General features: G+C 32.8%; 2 protein-coding genes across 11 annotated transcripts in view; one reads left to right on the top strand and one right to left on the bottom strand.

Moving 5' to 3' along the window:
* Positions 1-386: 386 nt before the first annotated feature.
* Positions 387-3,413, bottom strand: LOC134247707 (soluble scavenger receptor cysteine-rich domain-containing protein SSC5D-like). Its single transcript, XM_062730037.1, has 3 exons — positions 2,867-3,413; positions 1,338-1,470; positions 387-578 (listed from the first exon to the last, which is right to left on the bottom strand). Exons 1-3 carry the CDS (start codon positions 3,411-3,413, stop codon positions 404-406), a joined length of 855 nt encoding a protein of 284 aa, XP_062586021.1. The 3' UTR covers positions 387-403.
* Positions 3,414-6,376: 2,963 nt separating this feature from the next.
* Positions 6,377-19,460, top strand: part of LOC134247726 (dynamin-1-like) — a 31,758-nt gene continuing 18,674 nt past the window's right edge. For 7 of the 10 annotated variants that reach the window (XM_062730073.1, XM_062730076.1, XM_062730081.1 and 4 more), the window contains exons 1-12: positions 6,377-6,394; positions 6,522-6,742; positions 12,846-12,919; positions 15,246-15,395; positions 15,599-15,802; positions 16,065-16,163; positions 16,361-16,469; positions 16,771-16,965; positions 17,175-17,310; positions 17,609-17,676; positions 17,916-18,054; positions 18,398-18,555. In XM_062730073.1, the coding sequence (XP_062586057.1) occupies positions 6,579-6,742; positions 12,846-12,919; positions 15,246-15,395; positions 15,599-15,802; positions 16,065-16,163; positions 16,361-16,469; positions 16,771-16,965; positions 17,175-17,310; positions 17,609-17,676; positions 17,916-18,054; positions 18,398-18,555 (1,496 nt within the window). In that variant the 5' untranslated portion in view covers positions 6,377-6,394; positions 6,522-6,578. Of the gene's footprint in view, positions 6,395-6,521; positions 6,743-12,845; positions 12,920-15,245; positions 15,396-15,598; positions 15,803-16,064; positions 16,164-16,360; positions 16,470-16,770; positions 16,966-17,174; positions 17,311-17,608; positions 17,677-17,915; positions 18,055-18,397; positions 18,556-19,363; positions 19,410-19,460 lie in introns of all 10 variants that reach the window. The other 3 variants (XM_062730077.1, XM_062730075.1, XM_062730078.1) reach the window with 1 other exon arrangement.

Genomic DNA, 19,460 nt, shown 5'->3' with positions numbered 1-19,460 from the left:
GCCTTCCTTAAACAATGCTAGAAAGTGGAGATTCTCCTCAAAAAGTGCGCAAAAAATATTGCACCGTAAATTGCACCTTTTTTTGCATTACGGGATCTGTAGCGTTATGGTCAAAGACAAATATATAAAACCATAACGCTACAGATCTGCAACTATGTACATATAAGATATTAAACATAGATTTATACTACGTGTACATAATCTTTTGGTTAAAAATAAAGTAACATTGAATTCAGTTTAAATACAATGCTATTGCGCAATAGTCATTCACACACATATATTAAAGTTGTTCAGTTTGTCATTTTATAAAAGGACATACTTTATCCTTCATGTCCCCATATTATAACCTTGATCGAATTAAGGTCAACAACTGTCCATGACCTTCTCAAACTGGACAGTGGTATCAGTAACATTGGACCCCTGCGTCTTCATAATGACCACAGTTGTGTACACCCCAACCAGCTGATCCACAGGCAAATAAGGATTGTTCATTCCCACGACACCTAAGGTTGCTCAGCCATATTGGACCACTACCAGGTCCAAACGACTGTCGGTACACACGGATAGAACCGCCAGAACTAGAAAATAAATTCTTCATCATTAATGGGACTCTAAAATGTACATCATGCTTATAAAAAGATCTAATAAAATCATTTTTAAATGAAAAAAAAACTTATGGCAGTTTAAAATTTTTCCATATATTTCTATGTAAAATTTTGATTCCCCATTGTGGCCCGTAGATAACAATTTAAAATCTACACTATACCAGATGCTGACATAAGGGGCCCAGTGGTTCTTGAGAGGAAGATTTTCAAAGATTTTTCCTATATATTTCTATGTAAAACTTTGATTTCCCATTGTGGCCCCGCCCTTCCCTTGGGGGTCTTTTGAACAATTTAGAATCTACACTATACCAGGACTTACATAAGTATTTTCTGGCCCAGTTTGAAAATTTACATTGAATCATTTGTGCGGGGACTTGGCCCTTTATTTTAACAATTTAAATTCCCCTTCCCCAAAGGATGCTTTCTAAGTTTGGTCAAAGCATAATTTGGTAATTTATGTGATCAGTCACTTGAAATAATTATGGTTGTGGCAGGCACGTAGTATCGGAGTGAGGGGGTGGAGGGGGCGAGGGGCCTGGCTTTTTGCCCTCAAAAAATTTACATTGAACATTGAAAGACCCCCCTCCCTTTTCTTAAAGCATAATTTGGTAATTTATGAGTTTAAATAATGGTTGTGAAATTAAGACCCCCTCCCCCAAAAAAGGACCGAATTTGGAGTTTGAACAATTTTCACCCCCCCCCCTTATAATTTTCAGTGTACATAATACTTACAATCCCTGCATCCGACAGATGACCGTTGCCTCGAATTGTTCAAAGTTATCAGCACACACCGTCCCCCATTGTCCGTTATAGTAAACCTCAACTCGACCGCCTTTATTGTCTGTCCCATCGGCCAGACGAAGTTCTGAAAAGTCAATGGTTATATATTTTTATTATCTACTTCTGATTATGTCTGAGTACTGTAAAAATTATCAGATATAAAAGTTTGTAATAAAAATTATATATATTGGACAACTGTCTTGACGGGGTGGGGGGTTAATTTCTGAAGGATTTTAATTAATACTATAAAACTGCCTTTTGCTGAGGTAAAAAAATTTAAGTATCAAATATTTAGTTATTTATTCATGCATTCTTTTGTTCTTTCGTTTTTTTTAATTAGTTTTTTAGTTGATTGTTTGTTTATTTTTCTTATTAAAGGTTATTAATTGTTTATTTATTGTTAAACTACTTAATTTTCCCCTGATAATGTTCATAAGATTTATATATTTTGAAACTCAAACTAAAATCACCATAGCCACTACTCTTCATTTTCTACAACCGAAATTCCTGCAGTCTTGGGGTTCTTTATAAATAGCAATAAGAAATAACTTTTATCTTTTCCTAGAAACCACTGAAGGGAGTGCATCCATGCGACGACCAAGCTAAAATTGTTAGTAAATTGGCCGATGATGGCTGCAAAGATTCACAACTCAATCAAAATCAATTCATGGAATTTCAGAAGTCGATCCACATCAATCCGTGGCATTGAGGAGAAGATAAAATGCTGGAAAAATCATAAATCATCGAGTTTATCATCGTAGAACTTTTTCGACCTCTCGATTACAATTTGTGTTGTGTACATCCAATTGCCAGATATATTTATATACATCAGCTGTAATTGATATATTTTTGCCTGAATAATCTCTTCTTTCATGTTTACCCCCCGGTTCATGGCCAACACGGTTTATCATAAATTGTTTCCACTTCAACTTTCTAGTAGACATAATTCATTCTTTTCATAACAGATAATTATATTAATAAAACTGTTGCGAAGTCCATCTCATGTGTGTTGTCTTTTTAACTTTATAGATGTTTCAACAAAGCAAATCAGGTCTGACAACCAAAGCTTTGATTCAAATTTGATGCAAATATTATATTATTCGTTGTACGTCATGTTTGAATGCCAAGGGAAGGGGCAAATTGTTCATGTTGTTTGGAGACTTGGCGTAAAATAACAAAATATATACATCTACATGTGTAATAAAAAAATAATCACCTCTGGGTGTGCTTTTATGTTGTGCCAAAAATATTGAAATTATATCATTTACACATTTTGTTTCATGCATTTTAGGCGTGTTGCATTATATTTCAATCTAAGAAGCAGAAAGGGGGTCTTAATTTGACATCTTTTTAATGTTTAATGACTTGTAGCCCAGCCCTATACAAATCACTGAAGCATTTACAATGTTTAAGAATCTAAGAAAATCTCTCAAAACACTCTTTATTTTTTCAACAAGAATCTCAAAATTATTTCTCCTTACTTGGACCCACTGGTTTAGGCGTTGTAGGCTTTTTCGTTGTCGTCGGTTTAGGCGTTGTCGTCGTCGGTTTAGGCGTTGTCGTCGTCGGTTTAAGCGTTGTTGTCGTCGGTTTAGGCGTACTTGACAGAGCCGGTCTTTGTACAGTTTCTGAACTCTCTAAAGATCCTGTGTCAGGTGATATAGTTGACAATTGATGACTTGCTATAAGTCCTTCCAAATCTTTTAATTTGTCCTCTATACTGTCAATGTGATGAGAAACATTAGATATTGAGTAGTCAATCCGTGCTTTTAGGATACTTCTCCCAGCTTCCAGTTGTTTGATGTCCATTTTGAGAGTCCGCAAATGCCAATTCAGGGCAGACAGAGTCTTTATTATTAGAGTGTGGTCCTTTACATACTGTAAAATTTCTGAGCGTAAAAATCGAAGTTGGACGTCAACGTAGCTTTTCCATTCCTCTTGTAAATGTCCATTGGAAGTTCCCACAAAAATTAAGGCGGTGCACAAAATAAACCATGACCCCCCGCAAGATAGTACCCTGATTTCCATCGTTTTTGAACACTCTCTTACGAGTCGGGACATTCACTGTGGTCAGCAAGTGCGGTCAGTCACAAACCACACAGTTCATCATCATGCTGTGTGCAAATCAACTGCAAATAATTTCTTTTAAATTCCTTTCAACTAATTATAATACGGAAACTGTAAATGACCTCCTCGCCATTCAAATCTTGGCTTTAATGTCCATGGAGACCTGTGTTCTAATGTTTACGTTAGTTATTACGGAGGAGATAACCACTGCGTCCGCAGTCTTCTCTTTCAGACATCTAATTGTTACCCATAAATACTCGGATCAGAGTGGACATTAATCACAGCTGGATCATTTTCTTGACTTTGCCCCATCAGCTGGTCTGTCGGAAACTGGCAAAGTTCAGAGATAAAAACTATTTCTGTTGGCATCTTCAGTCATCACGCAGAATTTTGCATGTTTCCCGTCTGTTTTGAAGGGAAAACCCTTGTATATATGTAAATACTTATTTCATTCAACAGTTTTCACCCTCTGAAGGTCATCCTAATGGTATTTTGTTGCATTTTTCAGCTCTGTGGCTATAAAACAATGCCTAACGATGGTCAGCTGGACGCTGTAAATTTCCTGTTTTGACAATTATTCTGTGTACGTTTTCTGTATGACTCTTGTGATGTGTGAATGTACCTGACAGGTAATCTGTTACAAGATACTGCTGACCCCTCATCTCAGAATATTGTACAGTTAACCTCACGTCGTCACGGAAAACACTATGCTTATGAATTCCATTGCAGTAATTACTTAGCATCATTAATTTTCATCATATATACTGTATTTCTTTGAAAAAAAAATTAACATACATTACGTAATTTTTTTTACGAGTGTACTCACAAGCAATGATTAAATCTTATCTCTCTCTCTCATTTAGAATCTATGTATAGATATTTTTTTTAATTCGGTATATAAAACGAATTATCAAATCAAATTTAGGAAAAGGAATAAAAGAAATTATATATTTTTTTAATCAGTAATAGCAAATACAAAGAGTTATACTAACAGAATTGTTGAATTTCATATATAATGAATTCCAAAATGTGTTTTAAATTGAAGTTGTTTAGAAGAATTATTAAATCTGTTATCACAAATCAAATTTGATCTTGAATATCTTTCAAAAGGCCCTAAATGTTAAATTTAGATAACAGATCTGAGAATTCTTGAAATGAATTAATCTCGTTAAAAGAATTGTCGAATTGTATTTAATATTTTGTCATAACAAATTCAACACGTCTGTATTATTAAAAAAATTATTTGAAATAAAGAATTTAGTTTCTTTATGTAATTGAATTCATGTTTAAAACAAATTCGACAATTTGTAATTGAAATATCGAAGTCCTAAATAGTCTCTATTCCCCGCCCCCTTCTCTTTCTCTCTCTCTCTCTCTCTCTCTCTCTCTCTCTCTCTCTCTCTCTCTCTCTCTCTCTCTCTCCGAGGCTCTCATGTCCTTTCTCTTTTTGTCCCCCGCTTTCGCGAAAGCGAGGGGATATTATATAAATCTCATTCGTCTGTCCGTTTCTCCGTCTGTCCGCCTCTCCGTCAATCTGTCTGTCCGTCCGTCTCAAAAACTTTAACCTTGCCCATAAATTTTGATTTAGTGGAGCTATGACTATCATATTTCACATGTATATTCCTCGTGACTAGACCTTTCTTAGGGTACCACCAAATTTGACCTTTTGACCTTGGAGTTTGACCCAGTTTTACACAAAAATTCTGAACTTTTACTTTGGCCATAACCTTTAAATGATAAAAACTAGGACTTTCATATTTCACATATGTATTTCTTGTGGCAAGGCCTTTCATTGGATACCCATAACCTTGACCTTGATCTTGGAAATTTCTGTACCTGTGAAAAACTTTAATCTTAGCCATATTTGAGACAATATTTCATAAAAATGACATCTCACCCACAAAGACACCGAAAGCGGGGGACCACAATCTTTTGAATTTGCTTGTTATTTTTTTGTTAGAAATTCTATACATAATAGAAATATTTATAAGCATTTTCGCAAATCCTTGTGTATAACTGTATAATATATAAATAATTTTGTTAATTATGTAAACTTTGATTTATTTATAATTAATTGTAAATTACAAAAATTCAATTTTAAATTTTACTGTGTCCTGTAACTAATTATTATTTTTTTAAATCTTACAACTAAGTTACCCGGCGTCAAATTTCTTATACTTTTTGAAGAAAAAAAACTATGGAGAACTCTGTAGAATTCATTTTGAAATACAGTCGGTTTATTATGCTTTCAAATACATTATAGTTGCATAAACTGTTACAAGCTGGTGTATATCGACTGTGCTTTATATACAAGAACGATCTCTTGATAGGGGTGTGGGGTTTACTGGAAATGAATTATTGATATTGTCCTGGAAAATGTAGAACTGACCACAAAATTAATAAAAATGCACCTGTTTGTTGCCCCTTCCCGCCGCACACTGACCTATGCATATGATGTCGTGATTCGTATACTTTTATTAATTTTTTTTCCCGTGATAACTTGAAAAAAATTTCCCGCGGAAGACCTAATCTTAGTAAAAATGCCACGTACTAGCATAAAACAAATGATCTGACTAAAAAATCCTTTCAAATCAAAATCAAGTATTGTTGATAATATATTTTTTAAAAAACTATTCCAAAAATAAGCTCAATATAGGGGTAAACCTAGCAATTTAAAGTAATGGAGCACTGGAATGCCTTTTTCTGTAGAAAATTAAAAAAAAAGTTCACAACTGTTTTAAATCTTTTAAAGTAGAAATTCAGAGAAAAATGACAAGATTCTTTTAATAGATGTTGACATAATCCACAGGATTTGAAACTCACTCACAGGTGGAAATGAGTAATAACTCCAAATACACCTGAGTCAAAGGCCATCAAGAGTTATCTACCCTTTAACAACAAACCTTTTTTAATCGATCGGTTTTATTTCAAATATTTATGCAGTCAGTAACATTTTTTTTTATCTTAAAATTAATTTTTTATACATAGAATTGCTTATTAAGAATTAATTATTAAATAAATATATTTTTTTTAATTTTCAATGATATACGGGGACTTTCATTATTTCAGCTTCCGCCATGAATTGAACTCGGACTGTCAACAGACTACCCAAAACAAAGCGCAAAAATGGCCGGAAATGTCGGTATGGAGCAGCTTATTCCTATTGTGAATAAGCTGCAAGATGCCTTCGCATCCTTAGGCCTTCCACTTTCCTTGGATCTACCCCAAATTGCCGTAGTCGGTAGCCAGAGTGCGGGGAAAAGTTCAGTGTTAGAAAATTTTGTGGGCAGGTAAACTATTATGCAAGATGAACCATCAGGTCATTTTTAAACATATTGTTTATGCTTAAGTTTGTAGCTGTTGTATGTTTTGTTAAGTTTTCTGTTTAAGTTTAGAAAGAAAAGTTTTAATTTAGTTTTTTTGTTGATATCTTGTGAACCTAGGGGGCGTATCAGAATTTAGCTGGCGTGTTATTTACAATATGCAGGACATTCATGATTTGACATGTGTAAGATACATGTCATTATATCACAGTGATTAACTTCATTCAGTAATAATATATAACATTACATTCAGAAATATACTTTCAACTAATCAAGTACCATACATTCATTCAACTGAGACCTATATATATAATATTGTAATGATTGTTTTTGTACAAATGTGAACTAAATTCACTAATACTGTGTCGCGTGTGGCATCATGTGTTGTAAACATTATTTATTTTTAACATTGTCAGTGATGAGTTAAACAGACTGTTTACTTTAATGTCAGTGAGATTGTCGAGACTCAAGAGTTTGAACAGGTCTCTTTCTACTTTCAGACCAGTGCCACACAAAGTGTTCAAGAAATCTTGCTTGTTAGGTCAGACTGAAATAAATTTTCCACCTGCTTCAACTTTTTGCTTTGGACATTCTTTTAACTCTAACACTCTACAACTTTTATTATCTTTAAAAGAGTTAAATTCAACAAAAATCATTTGTGAATTTTTCATAGCACTCAATTACACATTCATCCTTAAACCTCTGACACTGAAGAGTTCCAGCAATTTTCGGGGAATTATTTTCAGCAGGTATTGGTCAAAACAAGCGGTCAAAGTCAGGGCAAGATTTCCTGAATCACTTTGTGTAGCACTGGTCTAAGATTCCAAACAGACCTCTGTCCATAATTTTTAGTCTAGACGATTTTTGCCGAGATTAAATGTACTCCAGCTTCACAAAGTAAAGCTTTCACATCCAAAGTCTGCCCATAAACTTTCACTGGGATAACCTTGGTTGAAGTAGATAATTTAATCAACTAAAAAGTTCTATACCATTTTTGAAAAATACAATATACATACACTAACTTACCATCTTACTATGCTTGATTTTTTGTATAAATTTATTGCCAATAGGCCATAATAAATAAATTGCTAGATTCTCATGCGAATTTTTTTAAAAATCGAGGCGGGCGGGCGGCTTTTATTTTATATTTTTTATTTTTTCAATTTTGCAGATTTTTTATTGACCTGGTCAGTCGGTGTAATTTTATCTACAATACCCGAATAAAAGTCATAGTAAAGGTTCAATCATCTCTTACTTCACATCATCACCAATCTTTTTCAACCAATGACCCTTGTTTAAAACACAGGGACTTGCTCCTGGCGTGTAAAAAATATTTATAAAAAAAAAAAAAAAACGATAACCCTACTACTAGGGTTATCGTTTTTTATATTCAGTCAGGTTTACAACGTGTCATCTCTAGAAAATAGCAACAGCTGTAAACCAATTTCTTTTTTATTATTCAAAGTTCACAATGAATAATAGCTTGAATATAAAATTAAATCAATTGTATCTTCAATTAATACTACTACAAAACAACGATATTATGTTTAATTTTTAAGCAAGAAAAACGTTATGGTTGTTGCGGATGAATTTCTACTATATATATATGAATCACATTTTGGGACTTCAATACAAACAATCTTAAATAGGTAAAATAATTACAAAATAAACACAAATACAACAAGACTATAAAGATTGAATTTCTTAATCTTAGCTTTACTTTTACGAGCTTCAATCCAATTTTAGCCGAACAACCTACGATATTGACCAGTAATGCCAGTATTACGGTACACACATCCATTTGTTTACCGCGCCTTATCGTAAGTCGATCGTACTTGTAACATTAGAGTCATGGTTGTAGTTAAAAAACTATTCAACAGAACAACACTCTGACAATGGCAATTAATTAAAATAATTTATGAAACCCTTCATATGTTTTCGATTGACTGAAAAGAAATTAGATTGATATAGAGGATGGACATTTCTGACGATGTTAATGAATAAATGCTGTCAAAAAAATGACACAAGGCTATCAGGCCCTATACTGTATTTGTGTTAAGACTATTTTTTTAAATTTTATTATTATGCTACTGGAGTCATACTTGACCTATTTGCAGATCTTTTGAAATTGTTTTTCTGTTGCTTATGAAGCCTTTCAATTTTATAAATATTTTTTACATGCCAGGAGCAAGTCCCTGTGGTTTAAAATATATACGCATGTATTACAGCAATTACCATCTTTTCAGCTTTCAAAATCATGTCGATGTTTCGCGGGATTTATATTAGATAGAATTTAGACGAGGAAAAACAGAAATAAAAAAAATCGAGGCGGGGGTATAAAATCGGGGCGGGCGGGGATGAGAATCTAGGAATATTTTTGTTATGGCCATAGCATTATTATTTTTTTTTAAAGAATTTAAATTAAAATTATAGATATGCAATGTTATTGTCAATAATATAAACATAACTCATTCCCATTAACTGCTTATTAATCTTTATAGAATACCATCAATTTTAATTAATATTTCAAATCTCTTACACCTGTCCAAATGATCCACTACTTATACAGAGAATATAAGGGTGTATTCTGACCAATCTGTATAAGTGTGTAGATCTATATTATCATGATTATGATTGGATTTAGTATATATATCCACACTTCATACTCTTAAGTGGTTCATTTAGGTACACAGACAACTAAGGTTAAATTTGCTAGGTCTTTAGGGCTTCAACATTTAAAATTTCTATCTCCGAGTCATTTGGTACACACATCCTTTCAACAGTCAACTATATTCAAAAAAATTTAAAATCCACATGCAGGAATCAATTTTGTGATTGGAGATAAATTTAACAAATAGATGCTAAAAACAAATGAAAAATCAACAAACACTATGATTTTCAATATACTTATTCCTTATTTCAAAATTTTGAATTATGTTGCTTATGAACAAAACTTGTATTCATCGTCATATATATTATGATCTTATAAAAGGTTATGTCTCTTATATATGGTCTATCATGATATTTATTCAAGGTCACGGTAACAAGGTCATGGACCTTTATCTAGGATAAAGTTAAAATATAGATGATTCATGATTTTTCATTAGCAATTTCCAAACATAATGTAGATGTCTTTGGATATTTAAATTATCTAGACAGCATTTGGTTATATTCAAAATCTTCATATAGTAAGACACTAATATGTTTATTTAAATGAAAGCATCAGAATCTTGTGACAAGCTTTCAAAACTTTTTTAAACAGGCTGTGTTTTGGGAAAAAAATAAGAGGCACATTTTACAATGTACATGTAATTTTACCTGTAATTTAAATTAAAATCATTAAATAGATTTTTCTCCATGAAAGTTTGGAAAGAACAATTTTGATTTCAGGCAGATTGAATTACCAGGTTCTGACAGATTTTGAACGATCTGCTTGTATTAGTAGTTGAAGATTTTTTTCCCTGTTTTGTGTTTATTTTTTTTAATTTATTTCTTTTTTAAGTGTTTCATACACACTCATACTAAGCAGAGAAATGTGCTCTGTTCTGATAAACATTTTCTTTGGACATCTTTTTCTTCTTGTTAAACCTATGATTGAAAAACTAAGGTATTGATCTGCTGATATTTAGGAATTGGTTAGGAAGTAGAAAGTCTTTGTCGAGAGTTATTGATGTTTTTACATAAATATTTGCATTTAATACTTAAGGGCCAGATAAATAGTCTTGATTTTCAGTATAGTATAATATTAAATTTCATAGCTTCCAAATATATGATGTAGTATTAAATATTTGTAGAAAGAATAGATGTATGATGCAAGCAAACATAGTTGTCATTGGAATGCTTTCTTTATTTTGAATACCAGTCACATGGCAGTGCAGTACAGTGTATTGTTGATCCACCCATAAAGTAAAATAAGGAAATTTTTATCATGTTGTCGGTTTTAATTACCTTTTTCCCCCTCTGAACTACCGATACCCCATCATAATATTGACTTTGATTGGTTACACTGGGAGTGATCAGATATGAACCTGACCTCCACAATAGTCAATAAAATCTACTACAGCTCTTTGAATTGAGTAATCTTACAGCTCTGCAGAGCCTATTGGAGCAGGGCATTGATTTACTAAGGAACCGGTTATGTATATGTACACTAAAGCAGCCTCCTTTTTACTCTGGTAGTATTGATATTTTGGAGGGACATTAAGATTCTGTTTATGCAGGTCTCATAGGGCTAAATGATAGGAAATCATGCCAGTCAAACTGTTTTCTGGGAAATTATATAGTTGACATTTTGATTACATTCCCATTAAAAACGTAATTCAATGTCAAGATGTGTATTTATGCATCTGTTGGATTGGGTAATATGAAAAAAGGATAGCTACTGATTAATACTGTATTATGGGTAATTTCTGGGGTCATCCAATTATTCGTGGAATCTTGCAGCATAGTCACTGTCATAAAATGTTGCAAAATATCCCATTCCATATTTGATAATGCATATCCTTAAAAGGTTGCAAAAAAGACCATTCCATATTTGATACATGGATTGCATATTGAATGGAGTCTCAATTGTTGCAAATTCAAAAATCTTTATAACTTGGAAAATTCATATAAAAAATTTGAATCTCAGGAATTAACATGTACCCGGTACATTAAATTGGAACCAGTTTTTTAAGCATATTAAAGTTGAACACCCTTTAACATTTGTCCATTTTGGGTAAAATTTTACATTTAAATCTTAATAATTGGTAATACACATTATTAATTTCAGAGGAAGATGACCACAATTCCTAAGGGGAAATTGCCTCTATTTGGCTCTGATTTTAAGTCATGAAAAAATAAGTCATTTGTTTTGATAAATTCATCATAGATTATGCAAAAAATAAACCCTATTGTAATTACATCTCTCACTTTATAAGAAGAAGGAAGAATTTGCAATGTAACAGGAAGTTACCAAAATTAGTGTTACTAGCTGTGTAATTTATTTTTGTTAACTTACCGGGGGGTAATGTCTTTTACTTAGAAAGACTTTCTTGTCATGCACACTGCTTACAAAAAAAAATCAAAAGCAAGAGCACCTCCAATTGGAAGAAGAGGTGTAAACTATGCCTTCAGTTGAAATCTTAGCTGTTGAAAGAATATAACTACATTTTACGACAATGTTTTTTGTTCAAATATTCCGCATCTCACAGACAGCCCTGCATGACAACATAATTGTCTGAGACAGACTTCCTGCTTCAGTATCATAGGAAACAATGTTTAACTTCCTTTAATTAATATATTAAGTAAGCCCTGCTGGAAAGAAACATTATTTTTAGATATCACGATAAAAGTGTCTGTGTTCCTTATTTCTCATGATCAAAGTTGAGTCCTCATAAATCAATTCTGGTCACCACCCCCCCCCCTTTTTTGGGGATAAGGGTATGTTTTATATGTTTTACATTTGTATGTAAATTTAAATAGTACATCACACGTATAGACAAAAATGTTTGTGTAAGCTCTCTCCAAAAATTATGAACATTTATAAATTCTTGATTTATAAAACAACAGAAAGCCAAATGATAGTGTGTATTGCATCAACAGTTATACATGTATACATATTACAATGACACTTAATTAATCAGAGATTGCACACAAGGAAATAGATATAGTATCAATAATTATGCAATAATTGCTATTTTAAGGCATAGATGAGTAGTTTTAGCATCGTTTATGACGAGGTTCAAGTTATTAATTCGTTAGAGCACATGTTAATTCTTGCATAAACTGTGAAGTTGATTATTTTATGAATTAACACGTGTTCCATTGGGTGTACTTATAACATCATTGTAACCAAGCATGAAGTTATAATACAAAATTAATACATATTCATTAAATGATATATGAAAGGTATCTAGCTGCCAAAAAATCATAAGTACATTTCTACACTGTACCTAGATTAATTGACCACTGTTGACAATATTCAGGCAATGGCTGATTAAGATTAATTCACTGCTATATGTTCTATATGTAAAAAATCATATGAAAATGTTATACAGTATTGTAGTATGATATGATTTGTTTTTTACAGAGATTTTCTTCCCCGAGGGTCTGGCATAGTGACTAGGCGGCCTCTGGTTTTACAACTCATCAACAGTAACACAGGTATGAAGCTGTTATTTACAGGGCACAGGTCAACAGATAGTAAATATATACATAGGTGATACAGGAGTGGTAGGGAATACCCAGTAGTTTCTATATGTTACCTGTTTCTATTATCTGTGGTCATGTTTATTTTTGTGCACTTGCTTGTCATTGTGCCAAGAATTGTAAATATTTACATTTGGAGACAAAGCTATGAATTTTAAAGAAGAAGACCTTTCAGTTCCCCTCCCCCCTCCAATATACAAGTTAATATGTATTTTGAGGAATGATCTGAACTTATTCAATCCCACTCTTATTGTAGTAAAATGACTATGAATTGAAATTATTGTTCAAAATATAAAGATTTAGGAATAAAGATCTTGTGATTTGGTTCTAGTACATGTAATAAAGATTTTAAAATTTTTGCCACTATAATTTCATTTTATTGTCAAATTTATGATTCTGTACCTTCTGCAAATGTATTATACTCTGATAAAGTGACAATTTATAGCTAAGAAGAAAAAAATGGATCAGGTTAGACTTTTTGTAACTCATGTACCAGTTCATTATTTTCCCCTCCTCTCTTTTTAGCTCACCTGAGCCGAGGCTCAAGTGAGATTTTCTGATCAAAATTTGTCTGTTGTCTGTCGTTGTTGTTGTTGTTGTTGTCGTCATTGTCGTAAACTTTTCACATTTTCATCTTCTTTTCAAGAACCACTGGGCCAATTTCAACCAAACTTGGCACAAAGTATCCTTGGGTGAAGGGGATTCAAGTTTGTTCAAATGAAGGGCCACACCCTTTTCCAAGGGGAGATAATTATGAAATACTGAAAAAATTAATTGCATTTTAAAAAATTTTCTTCTCAAGAACCACTGGGCCAAGATAAATGAAACTCATTTGGAATCATCCTCAGGTAGTGTAGATTCAAATTTGTTCAAATCATGACCTCTGGGGCTAGGGTGGGGCCAAAATGGCCGATCAAAGTTTTATATAGGAATATACAGTAAAATTTGTCTAATCCGGAAAAATCTTTTTGTAAAATTTTAGTCCCATCTTCTTTAATAAATTCATTAGAAAAAATTCTGTGTAGTCCAGGAAAGATGAAACTTATAATTAACGGTAATCATTCCTCAATCCGGCCACACATAATTACCTGAGTTACTTCAAAGCAATTAACACGTTTCGTGGTGGATGTTATAATCCGTGTTTACACTAGCATTAAAGCCATGAGACGAAATCAGTGAAATGTGGCAGAGACACAGCCCGTGAAAAAAATATTATAGGATTAAATTAAAATTTTAAAAAATTAACTTTGTTTTAACTCCTTTTACCACATTATAACATAAACACAAAAATATATACGTTTTACAAATCAAAATAATAATCGGAATATAAAATGGAAAAATCTTTTTTTTTAATAAAAATTACTTCTTAATTAGCACATCGTAAATAATTGTGCAACCACACATTGAATGAACTCTCTGAGGAAATCCAGGTGATATATAGTACGCCTATATATATCATGAAATCATTTCCTTTCAGGTACAGTAAGTCATATGCGACTATTCAATAATTTATAGATGATCAATATGTTGATTGATTCATCATTTAATTATATTTTATATGTGTTTGGGTAAATAAACAACAAATTTTCAAAAGTGGCACTCCGGATTCAAAGTTTTACATTGAGAGATTATACTGTATAGGAAAAATCTTTAAAAATCTTCTTCTCAAGAAGCATTGAGACAGGAAAGGTGAAACTCATGTGAAATTATCCTCAGGTAGTGTAGATTCAAATTTGTTCAAATATTGACCCCCGGGGCTAGGGTGGGGCCATAATGGCCGATCAAAGTTTTACATAGAAATATATAGGAAAAATCTTTAAAAATCTTCTTCTCAAGAACCATTGAGACAGGAAAGATGAAACTTGTGTAAAATTATCTTCAGATTCAAGTTTGTTCATATCATGACCCCTGGGGGTAGGGTGGGGCCAAAATGGTTGATCAAAGTTTTTCATAGGAATATATAGGGAAATCTTTAAAAATCTTCTTTTCAAGAACTTCAAAGCCATGATTAGTGATATTTATATGGAATCATCCTCAGGTAGTGTAGATTCTAGTTTGTTCAAATCATGACCCCTGGGGGGTTAAAATTTATGCCCCCCCCCTCCAACCTCAGTAAACTTTCAATTCTGATCTGATATGTGCTTTTTCCTAGCCGGTGTGCTCAGGTGAGTGCTGTGGCCCCTGGGCCTCTTGTTTATAACTTGTGTATGCAAATAATTTTTTATTTCATAATTATAAGCAAGATGTAATATATTGCTTTTTGTTCTTGTGTTTGATACAGAGTATGCAGAATTTCTCCACAAGAAAGGAACTGTGTTCACAGATTTTAGTGAAGTACGGAAAGAAATTGAGGCAGAAACTGATAGAGTGACGGGGCACAATAAGGGGATCTCTAATATCCCTATCAACCTCAGGGTCTATTCCCCTCATGGTGCGTATCGAGATAAATCATGATGAAATTACATTTTTTACTTCATGAAAATTCAACCACTTTCCTTTTGAAAAATGATGTTTTTAAGCATACATTGATAAAGAGTTTTGTTTTCAATTTTGTAATGTTTTTGTAAAATTTCTTATTATTGATTGATTTTGACAATGTTTCCTATGGTAACAATTTGACCTTTAACCTCATAGTTTTGAACCTGACCCTGATTGACCTGCCGGGTATGACCCGTGTTGCCATTGGTGACCAGCCACCCGACATAGAAATGCAGATCAGGTCCATGCTTCTAGAGTTTATCACCAAGGAGAGCTGTCTGATCCTGGCTGTCTCCCCTGCTAACACTGATTTGGCCAACTCTGATGCTCTAAAAATAGCAAAAGAAGTAGACCCCCAAGGTACAAAATGCAATTGTTTTTGGTCCCAGTATTTACCTATTTTAGGGATTCAGATGGCTGCATGAGTTTTTTTCTTGGCATACTTCTAATAAAATGTGTGTACAATCAGTGCAAAGGTGCAGCCAGTATAATTTAAAAGAATTTTTTTTTAATTAAATTTTTTAGGCTTGCACATTTCCTATTCATCAATATTTGATAAAATTTCAATTGTTTGATCCTTGATGAGGGATATTTTGTATAATTTTTCTATACCAATTTGCAGGGTTACGGACCATTGGTGTGATAACCAAGCTAGATTTAATGGACAAAGGGACAGATGCCAGGGACATTTTAGAGAACAAGACATTACCATTACGGCGAGGTAAAATGTCCTGGAAAATTTCAGATGTGCATGTTCATGTATATTTTTGCCCCACTTTAAATTAGCCCTGACAGAATTTTAATGTTGCTCGTTTGCTACGAGGGTGCAGGGACAAAAAAAAAAAATTGGGTTCAAAACTTTCTCTGCAGACAGTATGGTTCTAGAACATTCATGATATAAATTGATGTGTTAAACAGGTTATGTTGGAGTGGTAAACAGAAGTCAACAAGACATTGATGGAAGGAAAGACATCAGACAGGCTTTGGCAGGGGAACGCAAGTTCTTCCTCAGTCACCCATCGTACAGGTAGTTAGAATTTCTGATTGGCTATCATACTTAAATCCCATTTATTTCTTGCACAGCAATAAGGAATATGTTAATTTACTGAATTTTTATATGCTGGGGTAAAATCTGAACATTTGTTGTCGATAACAAAATGGCTTCATACCTCCACCAGAGGTGTTGATTGTAAATATGAATTCTTCTCAAATCAGTTAGAATTTAGAATGATTTATAGTTTTAAAAGAAAGGATAAATTGCTAGATTAATTGCTGTTTCATAATTTTTGCTGTGAGTGTACTTATGTGGCAGTGTTTGTCTTCTGTAGACACATGGCTGACAGAATGGGCACACCGTACCTACAGAGAGTCCTTAACCAGCAGCTGACCAATCACATTAGAGATGTTCTGCCAAACCTAAGGAACAAGCTACAAAGTCAGCTTCTAAGTATGGAGAAAGATGTTCAGGAATTCAAAAATTACCAACCAGACGACCCATCTAGAAAAACTAAAGCAATGATGCAGTGAGTTCTGCTCAGATTTTGAGTTATTTGAGAAATGATTAATATTTTGATTTTTTAGTCTTTTCACCTGCGTGAGAAGACAAAAATACAAAATGTTCATATTTAACTGTACAAAAATGAATTTTACCCTTTCAGGTTATTTTATTTGCATTGTTTTGTGAATACTTAATGAGCTTTTTCAAGAAATTTTTGTGTATGTAATTTTTTAGAATGATTCAACAGTTCAATGTTGATTTTGATAAGAGTATAGAAGGTTCAGGAACAGAGATTAACACAAGAGAGCTGTCAGGAGGAGCCAAAATTAACAGGATATTTCACGAACGCTTTCCTTTTGAATTGGTTAAGGTATGAAGCCCATCCAATTTTTATTTAAGACTGTGTTTATAATTCTATTTAAATACATGTATGTTCACTGGCCCCTACTTTCAGGTAAAAATTTCTTGGAGTAGAAACTTATTCTAAATGTGGCACAACAAAAACTTTCAACCAATGTAGTTTTAATTGCTAATATTTCTGAACCAAAGTAGATGTAAATATTAAAACCCCCAAGGATGTCAGTGATTTGATTTTTTTGTAGTATATATTTTTGCAAGGTACATGTATAACTTAGATAAAGCATTTGATCTCTTGTTTCTGTTTCTAGATTGAATTTGATGAACGTGAACTCAGGAAAGAAATCAGTATAGCCATCCGTAACATCCATGCTATTAGGTGAGTAATATTTTTTTAATTGGGTAAGAACATTTCTTAAAAATTTCAATTTATCAGATTTTTAGTGCATATTCAATAATTCATAGAAATCTAAAGGTCTGAAATTTATTGGAAATTTTGATATTTTTCAGAATTTGAAAATAAATTTAGATAATAAATGAAGTCTGAAATTTTTTTTTTGGAAAATTGTGATATTTTTCAGAACTTGAAAATAAATTTTTAACATTGTTGTTTTCCAGGACAGGCCTGTTTACTCCAGATAAAGCCTTTGAGGCCATTGTTAAAGAATATATAAGGAAGCTTAAAGAGCCTTCATTGAAAGCAATAGATATGGTGGTCACAGAATTAACAAAAGTTGTGCATAAATGTACAGAAAAGGTATTGTACTTGTTATTGAAAAACAATGCTTTCAAAATGTAAAGGAATCTTTGTATAGGTTAGATATCAGGTATCTGGAACACAGAATTATCAGGATAGGAAAAAAGAAACTTGTGTCATTTATTTTATATTTAAACAAATTTAGGTTTGAAACAAAATGAGAGTTGAAGATATCTGTCTTTTTTTCCCAAACTTTAATAAACTATGAATAGCCAATTTGCCAATATCATTTTTTGTCTGAATTATATTTTTACAAGTATATCAAGTGTACTGTAAAATGAAAATAAAATTAAGAAAAATATAAAATTTCTTTCTGAAATGATTGTGTTTTGGACTACATTAGATGAGCCGGTATCCACGACTCCGGGACCAGACAGAGAGTATAGTCAACAACAGGATCAGGGAGCAGGAAATGAAGGCCAAGGAACAGCTCAAGTTACACGTGGAATTCGAGCTCGCCTACATTAATACCAACCACGAGGACTTCATAGGATTCGCCAAGTAAGCATATTTAGTGGAAATTAAGGCATTGTAAGTCAAGATGCTGTAAACCAAGTATTATTCACGACAACTTTATTTCATGATTTAGTGGGGGCAAACTAAGTTCACGCCAATTAATTTTCGCGATCAAGTCTTTTTTCAATCTGTTGTTTGTAGACACAGAGCCTTTGAGAAAAGGTCCGCGGCGAGAAAAATTCATGATGACAAGGCTCTTGCAAACCTCATGAAAATTTCTCACATGTATATAAAATTGGGTTTACAGTATTAAATGAATGAATTAATATTAAATATTAATGCATATTTTTCTTTAATGGGAGTCCATTGCATTTTTTTTTCATTAGAGGTGATTCAGTGAGAAAGGTTCTGCCTGTTTTGTTTGGTGTGCATGTACAGTAAAACTCATTTATTAAATAAGGAAGTGCCAGGGATGAGTGATTTTGCTTCTTTATAAGCCTCATTCATTATATCCATTAAGTTTACAACAAATTTTAAAGTGAAGGGGGAAAATCTTTTTGCTATAAGCATCAGTTTATTATAAGCATGTTGGCAATAAGCATGTTTTACTTATATTATTTTTGGTACCAATTGAAAATCTTTTCAGAGAACTGTGGGTATGTAGAAACTTTTAAAAAATGAAAGATTTTATTGATAATTACATGCAAATATCTTTTTTGAAGTCTGTAGATTTATGGTATATATCTTATTTCAGCTTTTATTTAGATGTTTGCTGTTATAAATATTTCTGATTTGAATGATCTGTGAGAAAGACAGATGAGCTTTTACATTATTATGGCTGATTCTGTTACAGCGCTGATAGGGCGGTGCACAAAGAGAGAAAGCAAGTCACCAATCAGGTACATCACGGCACTTGTAGATTTAACATTTCTAATTTCGATTAACCCATC

This window comes from Saccostrea cucullata, unplaced genomic scaffold (assembly GCF_032062105.1).
Source record: "Saccostrea cucullata isolate Sc308-1 unplaced genomic scaffold, CSIRO_AGI_Scuc_v1 ctg64, whole genome shotgun sequence".
Classification (NCBI taxonomy): domain Eukaryota; kingdom Metazoa; phylum Mollusca; class Bivalvia; order Ostreida; family Ostreidae; genus Saccostrea; species Saccostrea cuccullata.
The sequence above is the reverse complement of the archived record's forward strand: the minus strand, read 5'-3'. Positions and strand labels throughout refer to the sequence as shown.